Source organism: Trachurus japonicus, chromosome 15 (genome assembly GCF_045865225.1).
Source record: "Trachurus japonicus isolate A0001 chromosome 15, Traja_1.0".
NCBI classification, from domain to species: Eukaryota; Metazoa; Chordata; class Actinopteri; order Carangiformes; family Carangidae; genus Trachurus; species Trachurus japonicus.
This window is the reverse complement of record NC_140921.1, coordinates 13,187,227-13,204,928: the sequence shown is the minus strand read 5'-3', so window position 1 is coordinate 13,204,928 and position 17,702 is coordinate 13,187,227. Positions and strand designations below refer to the sequence as shown.

Below are 17,702 nucleotides of genomic sequence, written 5' to 3'. Positions count from 1 at the left end.
GAGTCGGACGACCAAACTGACGATGGCGTGGTTCTAGTTATCGCTGCGCATGATGGTGGCGTGGCAGGTGGTTAAGTGGAGGACAGGGAGACGGAGTGGTGGAGGTGGAGGCAAGCAAAAGAAAGTAATTATCAAGCCGTACAAGCGTGAGTCCCAAGGGTCAACAGAGTAGTGTGTGTGTGTATGTGTGTGTGAGAGAGAGGCAGCAAGACAGCACCATTGCAATAGGATAAGCTTTATCTGTGCGTGTATGAGGAGCACCTGCCATATATGCATAAATGTACACACACACACACACACACACATGTCCGTGACACACCATTTGGCGCGTTTAAGAGCCTGATGGAAGAGGTCTGGCATTGATGCACAGTGGGGGATTAATAAGTGTGATGTTGCAGGAGTGGGGGTGTCGTCACACACACACACACTCACGCACACAAGGACACTGCTGCTTCACTGACCTAAAGACAGACCTATGCATCAGATTAAAGGTGAGAAAACACAGTAGCCTCTCTTCTCTTCTCTATGCATCTCCTCCACACCTGCTCCCCTCTGGCCTCCTCTTTCTTTCTCTCCCTCTGTCCTTGGCTCATCAAGTCTCGGCGCCTTTATCTCCTTTTCTTTCTTTCCTGCTCCTCTGTCTTGCCCCCCTCCCGCCCTCCCTTCCTCCCCCTCCCATATCATTCAGCCCTGTAATCACATCATTAAGCAGCATTACTGTATCTGTAACTATGTGTGAATAATCTCACGGTGAACTGCACTTGCTGCGTTAAACTCCTTCTCCGTCTCACCTCCTGAGCGTCAGAGGTGAGTTGGTCCCGTTTCAATGAATGAGGTGAATGATGGAGAGGGAAGTCTACTGAGGACTGGCTCCGAGACAGAGAGGGAGAGGGAGGCCGTTTTGGTATAACTTGGTGTTATTTCAATTGGTGTTGTTAAGAGATGCTTCTTTCTTTCTTTCTTTCTTTCTTTCTTTCTTTCTTTCTTTCTTTCTTTCTTTCTTTCTTTCTTTCTTTCTTTCTTTCTTTCTTTCTTTCTTTCTTTCTTTCCAACATCTGCTCCAGTGAATCTTATTATCCTCTCATTTGGCTGCTTTACGAGTTGGCATCCAACTTGAACCACAACGTTGCCTCCTCATTGGGCTTCTGATGGCCCTCAGAAAGCACACTGCAGAAAGTACAGCCCCGTATCCTGCTGAGAGGAAACATCATCCTGATGCCAACAAAATGATTAAAACTCATAAATTGCCTTGCATTAACATACAGCATTTGTACAGCAGTGCCATTACACCACAAGCACTGGTTTACATATTTACATGCGTATTATATTCTCTGTTCCCGTAGCTGCAAGCTACGGAGTCTCTGCACTTACATTAGGGCTGCAACTAATTATAATTTTCATTACTGATTAACCTGCTGATTATTTCCTCACTTGGTCTATAAAATGTCAGAGCGGTAAAACTAATTTTCTCATTATTTTCACAGCAAGGCTCACGAATATCATCTTTCAGAACATAAAAACTGACTTGAACCTGTATTGAATTTAAAAAATCACCATTGATTACTTTTCTGTTGATCGACCAATCAACATATTACTTGAGTGATCAATTTGACTCTGTCAGCACACACCAGTGAGGTCATTATATAATGAAACTCTCTCTATATATAAAATACATTTGAATATACATATGCAATTAATGTTATAGCTAAACATTAATTTCATACGTCATTCCTGTTCAGTCAGAACCATGAAACTAGATTTTCCCTCGTTTGTAGATGTAAGAGACTGTGAGTGTGTCTGTGTGTGTGTACATGTGTGTGGGTGTGTGATAGCCCACCCCATTCAAATGGAGCCAAGCAACAAGCACCAGAAATACTAGAAATGTGAATCTTTGCATGTTGTAATGTGAAATGTGAAATCCCATCAAGCGGTCCCACACACACAGCGGGACGACACGTCGGAGAGAGCAGGGGAGAGGAGGAAGAGGGAGGGCGCACATGGAGTGGAAGAGCGGCAAGAAAGACGCCACTCACCTTCAAATGACCTTTAGGCTTACGATCATGCTCTCTCTTCTCTTCTCTCTCTCTCTCTTGCTGCCTCTCCTATTCTCTCCATTCCTCCTTATCTCTCACTCTCTGCTCTCTTTCACACACATGCTTTCTCTCTCTCTCTCTCTCTTCATCTATTAGTCCTTATCTTCTCCTCTCTCATTCTAGCTCTCTCCAAGCTTCTCACCGCTTTTCTCTCTCAGACTCTTCAAAAAGCACACACGCTTCTTCATTCAGCGCCCCACGTGACTGGGAAGAGGACGTCAAATTTTAGCGTTGAACACAACCTAAATAACCTGATGCACAACAAACAGGAAAACAGCTGTCAGTCGTGGGAGAACAGGGACCACGACGAGACGACATGGATCTTTTTTTTTCCCAGACGTAGGACAAACAAATCCCTACATGCTCTGGTTTCCAGTTACGAAGGCTCCCTAAGAGATTCCATCACCACAAACACACACACATCCACCGACACACACACACACACACCATCCCCCAGCAGGACTCTTAGTGAGGACCCTCAAAGTGGTGGATCAATAATTAGAACAATCCTTATTACATGCTCTCATTTCCCCTTAGAGACTGAAGCTAATCTAGAACAATAGCATCATATAGTGGAGCTCGTCACCCATTGGACGATCCTGCACGTTTGTGGCCATGTGAAACACAAGAGGGGATTGAATATGGACTGATCAACTTATTAACTGCGTAAATGGATAATACAATACAGCCACATAGAGAAGATGGAGCTGGAAGACATTTGATTTGATCTGCAGATTGATGAATTAAAAAAAAAAAAGTGGACCAGTGGACCAGAGTTTGCCTGGTACTCAAACCTTTTTGGATTTGAGGTCACACAACAATTGTTAATGGAAAAATGGAGGTCATGTGATTCTTGTTAAGTAGACACGGACTTCTCTCACATTAAGAGGTACCCTAGTGTATGTTTCTCAAGGTGGCAACAGTGGTATTGTATTATGGGTGAATAAGTATGTTATTATCTATTTAGCACTTTTCTACATCAAAAGACAAAGACAAAGCAAAAAGATAAAACAGAATAGTTACTTACTAAAATAAATACTGTAGACATCCTAATAGTAATTTAATACTTTTTTTTAAAATTGCCTTTATACCTTATCAAATACAGTGGTTGGCAACATTGTTTTCTTGTGAATCCCTTTTACTTAGGCAGGAATCTGAGAGTTCACCACATAGAGAGGTGATCAATGAATGTCAATACACTGAATGGTCAATGTGAAGAGATACAGACCAACAACTAGTATCAAGATGCGATATGAATTCCTGAAAAACTACACAATTTCACAACAAACTGCTTCTTGGTTCAACTGTCATACATCATTATTCCCACTGAGGAAATGAAAACGCGATATACGCCACATTAGTTGTCATTATTTCCAGGAACAGAAGCTTGGCAGTCTCACACTGGCCGGCCGTCCAATTGGTGGCCATCTTGATGGCAAAAACACTTTTGTAATACTGGGAGGAGTTCCCAATGCCAATGCAATTAGCTGAGGCACGCATGAGCGCTGAATTCATTAACCTCCATCTTTTATGGGCTAGTGGGGAGGGGGGGAGGCGGCGATGGAGTAGGTGGTGGGGAAGAGGAGGAGGAGGGACACAACATGTGTGCCGGCTTTGTTTCAGCCATAGCAGGAAGTGAGAGGAGAGAAACGAGAGGAATGAAATGAGAGCGAATGAAAAGAAATAGAGGAGATAAATCTATTAAAATGTGCGATGATATTATGCATCCTGCCTTCATCCCTGCCTGGAGCCTGATGACTCTTTTCCCCATGGTTTATTTTTCCTCTTAGGCCCGGGCAGACTCTTGCCTTGCCACTGTTGCCATGGGCTTGCTCTGAAGGCTGCACGGGGCTGAAATCCAATTTCAACACTGCCATTCGCCTCCCAGCAGCCTTTGCAAAAAGTCTTCGCTTTATAGATTCACCACTATGATCCGGATTCAGAGCTCCAAATGAACAGCCACGATTGTGACGGATGATGATGACATTCACCGCTGATGATGAGTGGGACGTGCCCGTGATCTTTGGAATCAGATTTTCCAAATGCGCTCCCGATGTGAGGTTTCATAAAATGGCACAATATTATTTGACATAGTTAAGACACAACTGGCAAAGCAGGCACAGAATTTCCTCAGAAGATAAACTCTATCAGATTAGACTGTAGAAGAGCTAGCACATGGCCCACATAAGCCCCGCCAGAAACAATAGGTACTGTACTAACGCACAGTCTGTGTACCGGAACGGTGTGTAAAATTGGGACACAGCAGTAGGAAACCTGCTTAGCTCCCTCTCCCTCTCTCAGGGAATCCATTGGGGGCTCCTGGCTCTAGATAATGTCATTAGAAGTAAAGCAGCTTGGAGAATTTATGCAACAGTCTAACAGGGGTTTCCCATTCAGATGACCACTGCGGCTACTGAGTTTCCACGGGTCAGACTTTCTTTTCTTTGCCTCCGTAACTCTAATGCGAGCACAGAAACAGAAACATTAACGCATGCACCACTGAAACAAAAACACAGACACAGAGAGAGACGTGCTGCTCCCCTCGCAGTCTCTCAGGTTAACGTCCCATCCCTCCCAAGGCGCTAAAGGTAGGAACTGTATCTCCCTCTGTGGTGTCTCTCTCACAATACACACTGCAAAAAAACACACACACACGCACACACACACGACACTAAGTTGTTAGGCATCTGTTGCAGGGAATCCTCCCCAGACACCCTGGACTCCATTAGACCAATGCTGAACTAAGTGGCGTCTGATAAAAGCAGCAGGCCTCATGTCAAACTATTTCCCAGCTCCCTCACGTGCACTTTGTTCATCTCTATTTGCATTTGTGGTGTGCAAGATCACTCCCTACAGTGTACTGTGTCCATCCTCCAACATTTTTGTGCTGTCTGTCTGAATTCTAAGTGTGAAATTTAGGCATCATATACACGAGGGTGCCCTCAAAGGCTCACATAATGAAACAAAGCGCTCCTTCTAACAATCCAACAATTTTAAAAGTAGTTTGTGTGTGAATGAAAGAGGTTTTCTGGACACAGCCTATGTTTCAATAGACTGATAAAACAGGATTGTCTGTCAGCCTTAAAAGAGTGCAGTTTACTCAAAGGTATACAATACTCAACTGTAAAAAACAAAAAACAAAAAATAAAAGCCATACTACTGAAGGGGATTTGAAATATTTATACACACCTTTTACTAACCATGTGTCTGAATATTCTGCAGGATTTCACAGAAACTCGACTTGTTTGGTGACTAATGCAAAAAAAAGCACCGGTGGGAGGACACCACTCCACTTTTACAAGTGTTCTCTACAAACAGTTTTGTACCTGCTTTACCTAAATATAGCATTTGTAGAGCTCTGACTCAAAGCAGTTTATTGCACAATTTGCACCAAAACAACCATATCAGTTTACAAGAGCAGCAACATGGCAGAAATAAAAGGTCTGAGGTTTAATAATAGAGGTGTAACTCTAACAGCGTGTGATTTTACAGCCATTAAAAACACATGGAGAAAACAGGATCCATATCATTCATATTTTTCTGTCTTTAATGATATCTAAGGCGCTGTTGTCTGTGACTGAGATATTTCATCTCTTCTACAGGCTCTGTGTTGGTGTCACTACTAAGTCTGTCTCTCTCCGACACAGTGAAAAAGTTGGAAAGCCACCAACAGGGGTAAACAGCACATAACCAAGGGCAGCCAAAGAAAACCACAGGAATGAAGCACTTCGGTGTGTGTGCGCATGTGGGTTTGTGTGTGTGTGTGTGTGTGTGTGTGTGTGTGTGTGTGTGTGTGGAGAAATAAGACTCCTGTGCATCTGAGTGAGAGTGACCAACAGGCAGCGACTGTCCACAACCCTCAAGTAAACAACAATTGACAAATAAATTAACTTTTAGTGTTGATCTGTGTTGTGCGGCGGTGTGAGCATGAGCCAAACATCTGCCAAAAAGTGAGGAGACAAAGACCCAGAAAAAAAAAACATAAGGACAAAAAAGAGTTAGAAAGAGAGACAGAGGAGGGTTAGAAGAGTAGATTGGTGCGAGGACAGAGGGAAGGACACCGGGCAGGGAAGAGAAAGCTTATTATACTCATGGATGGCAGTGTGCACAATTCAGTCAATACAACCCTCTGCTCTCTCCTCTCTCCTCTCCTCTGAAACATGAGCCATCATAAGGACTATAAACTCTGCTGCACAGAACAACATCTCACACACACATGCACACAGATAAAAGCGGCGTGCCACTGACGATTTAAAAGCACATTTGAATACGAAGAGAAGTGGACCTCTAAAGCCTCTTGACCTTATAGATCTTTTTCTTTTCTTTTCTTTTTTTGGTTCGGAAAAGATTCAGCCATGATAGCTTGATTCTTGTTTATGCTAAGGTCAAATAACATTGCCAGCAGCATAATTCAAAACCGGGCACCCATGGGCACAAAGTACAGTAAATGTCACTGTTATTGAACAGATCTCTCACGGTCAAATCTCCCCACATTCAATACGCAGGTTTCAGTGCAATGCGCTCTCTCCTCAGACAGTGAAGAATTACCATTGACATTACTTTAATACGTAACTTAATAGACAACAAGTTAACCTCTGTCTTAGTTCAATCAGTGGCAGCTTTTCATTTGCTTACTCATCCTATTAAATTATCTCCTCGTTTGGCACGACTTTCCCCCGCTGATCTGTCCAGAGTGAAGAGCTGACATGTAAGAGAGGAAGAGGAAGAGGAGGAGGAGGAGGAGGAGGAGGGAGACCCACGTGCATTCTAAGCTCCTTCTCCTTCATATGAAAAGCTTTGTCATCAATAAATCAGTCGTGTATGCATTATACATGCCTGTCTGTGCATCCAAGCACACACACAGACATACACAAGCCAGAACCCACAAAAACCCACTAAAGCACTCACACACACACACACACATATCCTAAAGCATGATCAAGTGAAAAGAGAGTGAGAGGCGGCTTTTCTTTTCTTTTTTCTTGTCCCACATGTGTTCTTCTAGTTATTTGCATTGAAAAAAATAAAATAAATAACCTCAACCTTCACAACTCCCAGCAGCACGCATCTTATCAACAAAACCCCACAACATGTTGAAATGACATCTAACAAATCAGACTCTGTGCAGGATGACTGAACAACTGACCGCCTCGTTTCTCATTGAAGCGGCGTAGGATGAGCACATACTGAGGGAAGCGCAATGTGACGTAGTTTTGTTAAAGACTATTATATAGAAACAATTTTAGGAAACACAGAAAAGAGTCAGAGGTGAGAAAACAAAACGCTCCATGTGTCCGTGCGTACAGCGTCCACCTCATCGAGGAGAGCGGTAGCTGAGATCATCGCGCACAAACAGGTGAAATTCTGTTTGACTTTCAGCAATGATATGAATGGAGACCCAAACGCACGCACACACAGAAACGCACACAAAAAAACTCATTTGCACGGCAACAGTAAACATACTCGCATCACTTTAACACCATACATTTAGTATACAAGGTTAGAGATGCTGTTTAAAATGGACAGCGTGTCTAGAGTCGCCACGTGTCTCGGTTTATGTGCAGATGTGAGCATGTGCATGAATGTATGTATATAAATATATATGTATGAGAGGAGGCGACCTCCAACCCCAGTTGATCTAGGTAGTCAAGCCGAGATGTTGAGACGCACACACACGCACACACACACAGAGTCACGCTCCACCGGTGCTAGCGGAGCGGAGCAGATGAAGCCACCAGCCAGCCAGCCAGCCAGCCCCTCGTCTGTTACCTTTCTCTTTTGTTCCCGGGACAGTGCTCTCCTGCTCTTCCTCCGCTTCTCCTTCTCGTCCTCTATCGCATTCACATCCACTTCCCCCCGATTCTTCTTCAATTGGGAGGCCGCGTGAGCCATGATAGGTAATAAAAAAGGCTTGAGCACCACACACTACACACGCGTGCCTCACCTGAAATCCCAGAGAAGTTCAGGGGCTACAGTTGACAAAACCGGGATCTCAGAGGAAAAAATCGGGGTAGAAAAGGAAAGGGGGGGAAAGGGAAGAAAAATGCCCTCCTTGAAAAGGAGAATGGAGAAGAGTAGGGTTTCTTTTACGGATGTGTGTATATCCTGTATGTCCTTTCTTTTGGTTGTTGCTCTGGTCTGGTCTGCTCTTTCCCTCTGTCTCTCTTCTCCCTCTCTCTCTTTTTTTTTCTTCTTCTTCTTCTTCTTCTAAAGTGATGGAAAGATGGGAGAGAAGAGACAGGCAGCTTCTCCTTGTCTCCTCTTCTCCTCCTCCTCCTCCTCCTCCTCCTCGTGTGTCATCCACTGGCAGTGTGAGAGGAGCGCGCCCAGGAGAGGTGAGGACAAACCGGATGGAGAGGAAAGAGACACGAGCATCACCAGCACAGAGGTGGAGGGAGGGAGGGGAGAGAGAGAAAGAGAGAGAGAGAGAGAGAGAGAGAGAATAGAGAATGGAGGTGGAGAGATGGAGGGAGGGCGGGTGCGAGGGGAATGGTAACCATGGAAATCACGCTCTGTTTCGGTCTGTCCTCTTAAATGTTTCTTTCTCTTTCTCCTACTGCTTTGCCTCACCTGGTGCTCCACCATGCAGACGCGCACGCACGCACGCATGTGTGTGTGTGTGTGTCTGTATCGAACACGTATGAGCTACAGCGTGAGAAAGAGATACAGTGTGTGTGTGTGAGTGTGTGTGTGTGTGTGTGAGTGTGTGTGTGTGTGTTAGGATGTGAGTGCATGAATGAAGCAAAGGCACCGAGGAAGGAAAAGTAAAGGACATGGTGGCGCGGAGCAACAGAAGGGTGAGTGTGTGCATTTATGCATGTGTTTGTGTTTGTGTGTGTGTGTGTGTGTGTGTGTGTTTGTGTTTGTACACCCCCCCACCCCCCACCTATCTACTATCACACACACACACACACACACACACACACACACTCATACTGTACACATACAGTCACACATTACCAGCTGGAGGTATGAGGATGGGAAAAAATGCAAATGACTCGATAAAGGCAAAGAGGGAGGGGGGAGAGACTGGATACACACATACACACAAACAGACACACACACAGACACACACACTGGAAAGACGTAACCATAACTGATGATATTCAGTAATGGCCGTTTGATTGTTTCAAGTGTGACAACGAGCTTGAATTATTCAGATGTTCATACCTGAAAATGACTGAGTCAGGAGCTGAATGAATGGCAAGTGAAGGAACCAGGCAGACAACAAATGATAAATGATTAAGTAAATGAGTTAATGAATTATTGAATGACTAGACAGATAAAAAATAAATTGGGGAAATAAATGTTCAATTAAGACATACATTTCTGTGTTCCCAGTCCCGTGCCTCTCTCATATCTCAGTGTGGTCATCCCACCATCTGGGTTCATTGACACCATGATGGAGAGGTCAAACAGGACCAGGGGAGCTTTTGTTTCACCAAATCACTCGAGTCTTTGTTGAAAACAGAGGGACACAGGAGGAGGAGGAGGAGGAGGAGAAAGAGGAGACAGAGGAGAGAGAGAGAGAGAGGGGCAGGAAAGAAGATCTACACAGAAAGTGAGAGAGCTGAGGGAACACAACAAAAGATCCTGTCTGATTCTCCGTAACTGAAGGAGCGAGGAAAGACAAACAGAGGAGGAAGAAAGGGAGAGCAAGAGAGAGAGAGAAAGAGAGAGTGACAGAGAAAGAGAGAGAGAGAGAGAAAGAGAGAAAAGAAACACCAGACGTCTCATTTAGGATGTCCTTCACATCGGCCGTGCTCACGTCTGACATGGCAGCGGGAGACAGACAGAGCATGCAGCGGCCATCTTTGTGTTTCTCTCCCTGCCTGCCTGCGTATCAGAGGCACCTATGAGCCAGAATGGGTCCTGTTGATACTCAGAGGCTGCCTCATCACATGCCTGTCTGCCTTTGACAAAACCTACTATATCTGGCCGGCCGCGCCTGTTACTGTACATATGGACTGAATGGGAACCATATGGAGAAAAGCTGAGAATGAAGAGGGGAGATGATCGGGCACCGCTGCAGCCCCCTCGGGGGACGGATGACAGGTTTAGCTGGTGGACACCAGTCATGTAACGATATGAGCGTGAAATTCTCTTTTCTCTTGCTCAAATATATTCATCCTCTCCGCTTCATTTTTCTTTCTTTTCAACCACAAACACCACAGCCACCGGCGTTGGGGGGAGCGGGTGGTTGTGGTGGGGGGTGGTGGTGGAGCTGACTTACAGCCCCCATCATGCATCAGGGGGTGTCACATTATGCCAAATTATCATGTGGTTGCTAGGTGAGGGCCAATCGGATGGCTTTGGGGAGGACAGGATGGATGGATAAGGAGCGTGGAGAGGTAAGAAGAGGGATTGGGGAGCAGGGGGTGGGGGTACATGTGCACGAGGGTATGTGGATGCATGGAAAAGCACATGATGCACACGATAAACAGATACTGAAAAAAAAAAACCTTTGTCCAAGGAGGAATCATGATGAATGAAGGAGATGAGAAATTTTCAAATGTAGAAAAACCTATTACACTGTGCAAGAAAGAAGGAATTTAGTAGCTGCCAGTGTTAATGACTTTTTAACAATTCATTCATTGATAAAAGTCCATTCACAGTATATGATAGCCAAAAGAAGACTGAAACCTCCCGTAGCCATAGTAAAAGCCACTGCCAAGGTGTCCTATATTTCAAACACCAGCATTTTGCAGGCAAAAAAAAAAAAAAAAAAATCACGGCTACTACTACAGAGCAGAGTTGGCTGGTGGCCGATGAACTCTAGAAGTGGACAATTATTGGACGTTTTCCACCGTTTCCCAGGCACCCTGCCACACAGATACAACCACAATAAAACAAACCAGCGATGGACTAATGAACCACACAAAAATAAGAATCTGTAACGTTTAATAGTCTGTTACGTCGATAGAATATTAAATCAGTTCATTAAAAGAGAGGACATCCATATTAGTAATGGCCATTCGTTATTAGAGCTAAATCGTTTTTTTTTATTGATTACTGTAGTTGATCTTCATTAAGGCATTCAGAAACCTGTTTAATTTATCAATTCATTAGTTGAGTAACTATTTAAGCAACAAATGTAAAAGCATGATTGGCACTGGTTTTAACAATTTTGAATAATCTCATCTTCTCTGATGTTGGTCTGACAGAACAAGCTTGTAGGTCAATTTCCGATGCTTGGAAATTGGGATGAATATTTTCCATGGATAGATATTTTCCACCATTTAGAATTTTAATCAATAATGAAAAAAACTGAAGTGCTACCACCAACAGCAGTATATTGAATTTCTGTCTGTCATTCTGGGATATGACCAGGATTTCCAAATGTCAAAATAGAAATGTTATACAATTGTCACAGTGAAAAACACAAGTTCAGAAGCCAAACTCTCTAAATCCTCTTCATATGCCCCTGAGACCGTTTTTGTTTGGGTCAGTCTCTTATCTGATTTGAGTTGCGACTCCCACGGGTGCAACATGACCAATCACAGCATCAGTGTCGTTGGCCTTTTTGACCTCTGCGGCGTGTGCCTCACTGCCTCCCATACATCGACAAAAACAAAGCAAAGAAAAGACGGCATCTGGAAGGGCGAGGGCCGGACAGGTCACTGAGAGGTTACAGCTGATCTGTGACAAGCTCTCACCTGGACTGAACTGCCCCTTTAACTGTCCTGTCCATGTTGTCTGCACCAGCTCCAATCCACTGGTTGTTCATTGCACATACGGATTTACAATTATTCATTTACATGCACAAGGATACAATCATCATGCTGCAGGAATTGTCACAAACTGTGCTGTCATGTACAACAATGTATAACATCTGTTGTGAGCATCTGAGAAGGGGAATAATGATAAACAGTGTGTCATCTGTGGTCCATGCACGCTGTGCTCATTCTTTGTACTCTGCTGCCCTCTAGTGCTCAACAGCATCAACAACACAACCTCCACTATGTAATGCATAAAAAAGCAGGTTGGTAATAACAAACAAACAAAACACACATTTGTCTATTAAAACCAAATTATCGTCAAATAGCATCAACTATTACTCAGAAAAAGGATCTCTCTTTTCAAAATTTCTACTTGGTCTCTTAATACTTTAACACTCAAAGCTGTACATCTCTACCAAGCTCCTGCTCCCTTTTCCACAGAGAAGAAAATCTACATTTCTGCTACACCAGTGCAGACCTGTCTGTGAGTTAAAGCATTCTGTGAATTTTATCCTTTACCCTCTCTGCTGCTCTGACTGGACTGGAAATGCCTTGAGGAAGAAGAAGAAGTAGAAGAAGAACGAGAAATACGAAAGGTGCAAGGTCAAATGCCAAATGGTTAAGACTGACAGGAAACAGATCCACCTACGCAAAACCCACCACACACACATACACACACACACACACACCAGGCCTGAGGGCTAATGCATCAATATGGGGGGGATGCGGTGAGACGAGGAGGTGAGGGTTGAAAGAGAAATTGAGTTTGAGATACTGTATCAGAAAACCACAGTATTCAAATGGAAAAAATCATAGAAAAGAGAAAATATGGATGAAGTTATTTTCTACATTCAGGTCATACATGCAGTATAGAAATCTAGATCAAAACAAATAAATTATAAATAAAAGTATCAATTCGTATTCAGTTCACCTTTAACTCTGCCAGCCACAGAGAATCATCAGACAGTGTGTCAGGTGTTGAGGGATGTTTGCAACCTGGATGTCAAGGCAATAAACAGTGTGTTTGTCCACTCTGAATCAACCAAACAGAAAAATTGGGTCTCTCACACACACACAGACACACGTGATTCACTCCTGCACACTCAATTTATTTATCCCCTTTGTTCCTTTATTCCGTCATCTGAATGATTTTAATGTCTGTCCCCTCCGGATAAGCGAGACGTACCCTGAGACGTGCGCTTTAACCCACTTAGCCACCAGTAACCTACCTAAATGTGTGTCACGACCAAGCAGTCCCCCTTCAAAACCAGACCAAAATGTCCTTCCATGCTTTCCCCACTGAGGGGCAGACAGACATTCACGGTGGAGAGGATAAGCACACTGACACACATACTGTACACACACATATAGACACACAGGCAGAGTGTGCACTTTGGTATCTGAGGTGGGGTCTTAAGGTGGACTGAACTAGTTCACATGGCTTTTTTTTTTTTTTTTTGGTCATATGCAAATGAAAGATGACAGAATTACACACACTGTTTACATTCACAAATAGAGATTATGTGGGTCACACCGAAGCAACTAAATTAATTAATCAATAGTAATATTCTTTGTGTTACTGAAAATGTCGTCACAAAGCAAAATGGGCCTACTGTACAAATGGAGCCCTGATTTCACCCTCTCATAGAGAGAGCAGCTCCATTTTCCATCAGCTCCAATATCAAAGCATGCTTTTTAAAAAGAACATTATGAATCATGCAGGGTTAACAACAGTGGAGCGTGCAGTGTATCTGCTGTCCACTGCTCTATGTTATATACATGCCTCACATCACTGGCACAGAGAAAGAAAAAAAGATGAAAGAGCCGATGTAGAACAGCAGGTTACCCCAGGATAAACCACTGGGGAAAGTGGGATTTACATTTGAAACAAAAGAGATTGGATTCATGTTTCACACGACTTTACCGACCCACAATTCTCATACATTAACCACATTTTCAACTGTTTGATGACAGAAAAGCAGTCATAGTCGTATTTACATCTCAGAAACCTACAACAAGCACAAACTCAAGTATTTTCATTCTGAAAAACACAAAAAATGTGTTTGTTTAACCTGACTACAACATGAAAATACAGAACAAACTGCTCAGATCTATGTGGCACCATCAGCCTTTTCACCGTGAAGTCAGTGTTGTGGAACACACCCAAGTCAATATGAGGACAAGAGGAAATGTAATCAATCATTTTAATAGGCTGAAGCTTTTTTTATGACTACATCTCTGGGCTGTTGCAGCAACTTCAGTGAGCTATCCAAACAACAACAAGAGCAAACTCAGTTGCCTGTTGATTAAGAATTTCCGATAAACAATGGGGAGTTAATTTCTTGGCTGAAACAAGTGGCGGTCTCTACATAACTGGGACGGCGGCGCAATGAGCGAAAGTGATCCCTTTTCCGTTTTACACAGAAACGGCAGCAGAAGAATAAACAATTTCACGGTCTGTTGGCGACAGTAATACATGGCCTCGCACAATCACACCCGGTGTCCTCCTGTTTTATATCAGCATACCGTATACTGCAATAAGCCATTTCACCGGGCCTTTAAAAAAAATGATATTACAAAAGAGTGAGAAAAGGAATCAGTCATCTTGTGATCCACTGTGAGATACTGTCCTCCTCCTGCGCACGTCTCTATTAAATGCACCTCTTCATTCTCAATACTTCACTGCTGATTTACAGTAAGTCCAGTTATGTAATTCTTGTTGCGGACAGAATAATTATATTTGTGGGCTGAGGAGGAAGTTCAATTTGGACATTAATAAAACACCATTTCCTGTTGGTGAGCATTACGGACCGGGCTGAGTGGTTTCTAATTGAAAACATCAAGCAAAAATCTGTGGCACTTTTACTTTGACGTCCTTCCTGAGTGCAGCGGAGGGGAGGGGAGGGGGGGGGGGGGGGGCTGAAGGAAAGAACAACAACACAATATGAGTGAAGGTGAGATTCATCTGGACGGATGCTGAGAAGCAATAAAGAGAGACAGGTGAGTATAGACAACCTGTTGATGGCCGGATGTGGAGGCGCTCACAGGAGGTCATGACCCCCTATCGCTTCAGCCAATCACAGACGCTAGAGTCGGCATCAACCTCTGGGATGTGGCCTCGTCACTATGGCGACTGTTTTCTCTAACAATACCGTCCCCCCCTGAGTGAGCAGTTTATAGTCTCTGGTGGTGGGATTTTCCAGGAACTTCGTGCACAGGACAAAAATCAAGGAAACAAAAGTTGCCATGGTAACCGTAGGTTGATTTTTGCTGAAGTGGGAATCGTGAGGATGCGAACAGACTGAGTGTAACAACTGTTTCCTCCATAAACACAACACTTATACACTAAATGTTGTCATCGGTGCATGCAAATATGGTTCAGAAAAGGTGTCAGTCGCATTACAGCTGAACTATCTATTGTTAAATAACATTTTTACTCTAACAGTGTTGGAAGAAACACAGAGATCCAGAAGAAAGAGCTCATTCTGCACAATTAAACCGTTCCAACTGAAATAATAAATGGATGAAAATTCAATATTATAAATCTCCAATTCAAAATCTAAAGCCCACAAGCAAACAAACATGTTCGTGTGTGGGGAAAACAAAAACTACTGTATCTGTGTCTTTGGATTCCCTCTTCAATTAGACAACTGTACATTTTGTACAAGAGGAAGCCAAATTATGTAATAAAATTGTAGCCTACATAGTAGAGTTATGAAAAACTGTAGTATTTCTCCTCTCGTTTTATCTTTTTTCACAAACCCTGTGACTAGAACATCACAAAAACTGAAGGGAGCTATACGAGGTATTGTATTTGATGATTATGGGATTTTTTTTTCCATAATGAGACAAAAATGATGCAACCCAAACAGTTTGGGATTTTTAGGCTGTACTTTATGTGCTGTGCTCTGTGATTTGGAGGCTGATCAAAGGCAAGCACAGTGCCTTCTTCCCATGCGAAGCAGCAGAAGCCACCAGCACCATATGTGTGTGCCCATCAGTGGGTCCACATGCCATATGCCTGAATGTGCTGGTGTAATGCTTTCTCTGTGCCAATCATCTCACTGTCCGCTCAGAAATGGGGGTGTTCATTAGTGCAGTCCTGGGGTTGGGGGGGTGTGTGCATGGCAGTATGTCTGTATATATGTGTGTGTGTGCATATACATTCATAAATACACATATGAATAAAATGTGTATGTATATATGGTGTGTAGGGGTACAGTATATCTGTTGCACTATCTATAGATGTATATACATAATTCTGCATACTTCAGCAAGGACTCTGTACTGTATACGTGTGACAGTGCAGAGGAGTGTAAAGCCGTGTGCTTGTGCAGGCATAACCTCATCAGACCCTGTTACTGGAATTGCAGGAGCTGCGTGTTTGTGCAGCCCTGTTACTCTCCCTAAGCTGCTGGGCAGTGGAATATCCTCCCCAGTGTCGAGTTTCCCCGTCATGATGGGATCATAGAGATGTGCCAAGAAGCGCTGTGTCTGGGGAGCCTCGCTCACTCTCGCTACAGCACACCGGCCCCATATCAAAGTATCAAAGCAACCAGCTGGAAAGCGCTACCTCACCCACAAAACCCCAAAGTCCTGTGTTACTCTGCGAGTACACACACATACGCACGCACATAATCCAAGCACAGACGAATAACATTTACACACTTGCACAGTTGCACACTCGTATGCGATTGCTTTTTTTCACAGATGAAAGGTCAACCGCCACCTGAGCATTTGTAGGCTGCACTTTTGAGCCTGGAGATATTTATGATAGTCATAAAGCTCATTTATACAACTGTCACTCAAATGTATTATTCAGTAAAAGACATATATCTATCCGTGTCTTTAAGTGTTGTATTGGACCAGCACACCTTAAGGCTTATTGGCTGACGTACAGTATAAGTGATTTAACAAGATACATTTAAGTGAACATGTAAAGACAGTGAGTAAGCTGTAATAAATAAAATTCCTGTCAGTCACTAAAATGAAGCCAAATCATTCAAATCTAAGATCGATGCACTTTTCTCTATTTTGAACAGTTTAGACTCACTACACTCAGTTTCTCAGTGATATTGTGCTGTTCTATTAATCATACAAAACAGGTTGAATACACACTTTGGGAAAAGTCCAGTAAACAGAATCTCCCATGAAAGGTTTATCAATAAAAGTGCCTCCAAATCAATGTAGACAAATTCCATTCAGCCAAAACTACTGCTACTGAGTGCCGAGGGGAATAAGACCGACCAACTGGATTTAAGCCTGAGGTTTCCCGTCGTACCCTCTGGCCTAGTAACAGTAACAGCTCAAACGTTCGTACACACGCAGGCTTCATTTTCAGTCGAGACCAAATGTCGGCCAGAGGTTCTAGCCGTCCAGACAGCTGCTATGTGTGACCGACGTTTGATAATGAAAACGTAGCGCTACTGCACTTAGCTCACTCCATTTCTCATATTAACGTTGCCAAAAGGTCGAAATGCCGTCTGATATGGTATCTGGATATTAGGGAGCACGGAAAGGTTACACATAGAGCTTATTGAAGTTTTAATAAGATGCAAATCAGTTAATCGTGTTTGCGCAGTGACAGCAGAGCGGCATACTGAGTGCACTACGTATGTACTGTAAGCGTATACACTGCACAAAGTCTGGGTCGCAGCCGGCATCCAATCACCTCATCTTTCTCACACCATAGCAATGATCACCACGACAAGCACACTCATGGGATGGTTTGGATCCCGGGCACGGGGGTAGGGCAAGATCGCAGTGGTGTAAATGTCAAGTCCTCTCACTAACTCACACATATTACAAGTTCGTCCCATGTAGTGCCCTCTAATATGCATGCACACCAACAACATATGGGGAGAATAAAAGCAATGTGTTAATACTGCAA

The 17,702-nt window shown here is 43.5% G+C and overlaps 1 protein-coding gene across 28 annotated transcripts in view; it reads right to left on the bottom strand.

The window, feature by feature from the left end:
* LOC146973306 (ankyrin-3-like) overlaps positions 1–17,702 on the bottom strand; it is a 121,228-nt gene that overhangs the window by 84,161 nt on the left and 19,365 nt on the right. For 15 of the 28 annotated variants that reach the window (XM_085799698.1, XM_085799736.1, XM_085799737.1 and 12 more), the window contains exon 1: positions 7,863–8,395. The exons of the other annotated variants lie outside the window; for them this stretch is intronic. In XM_085799698.1, the coding sequence (XP_085655824.1) occupies positions 7,863–7,985 (123 nt within the window). In that variant the 5' untranslated portion in view covers positions 7,986–8,395. Of the gene's footprint in view, positions 1–7,862; positions 8,396–17,702 lie in introns of those variants that run through there. 28 annotated transcript variants of the gene reach the window in all.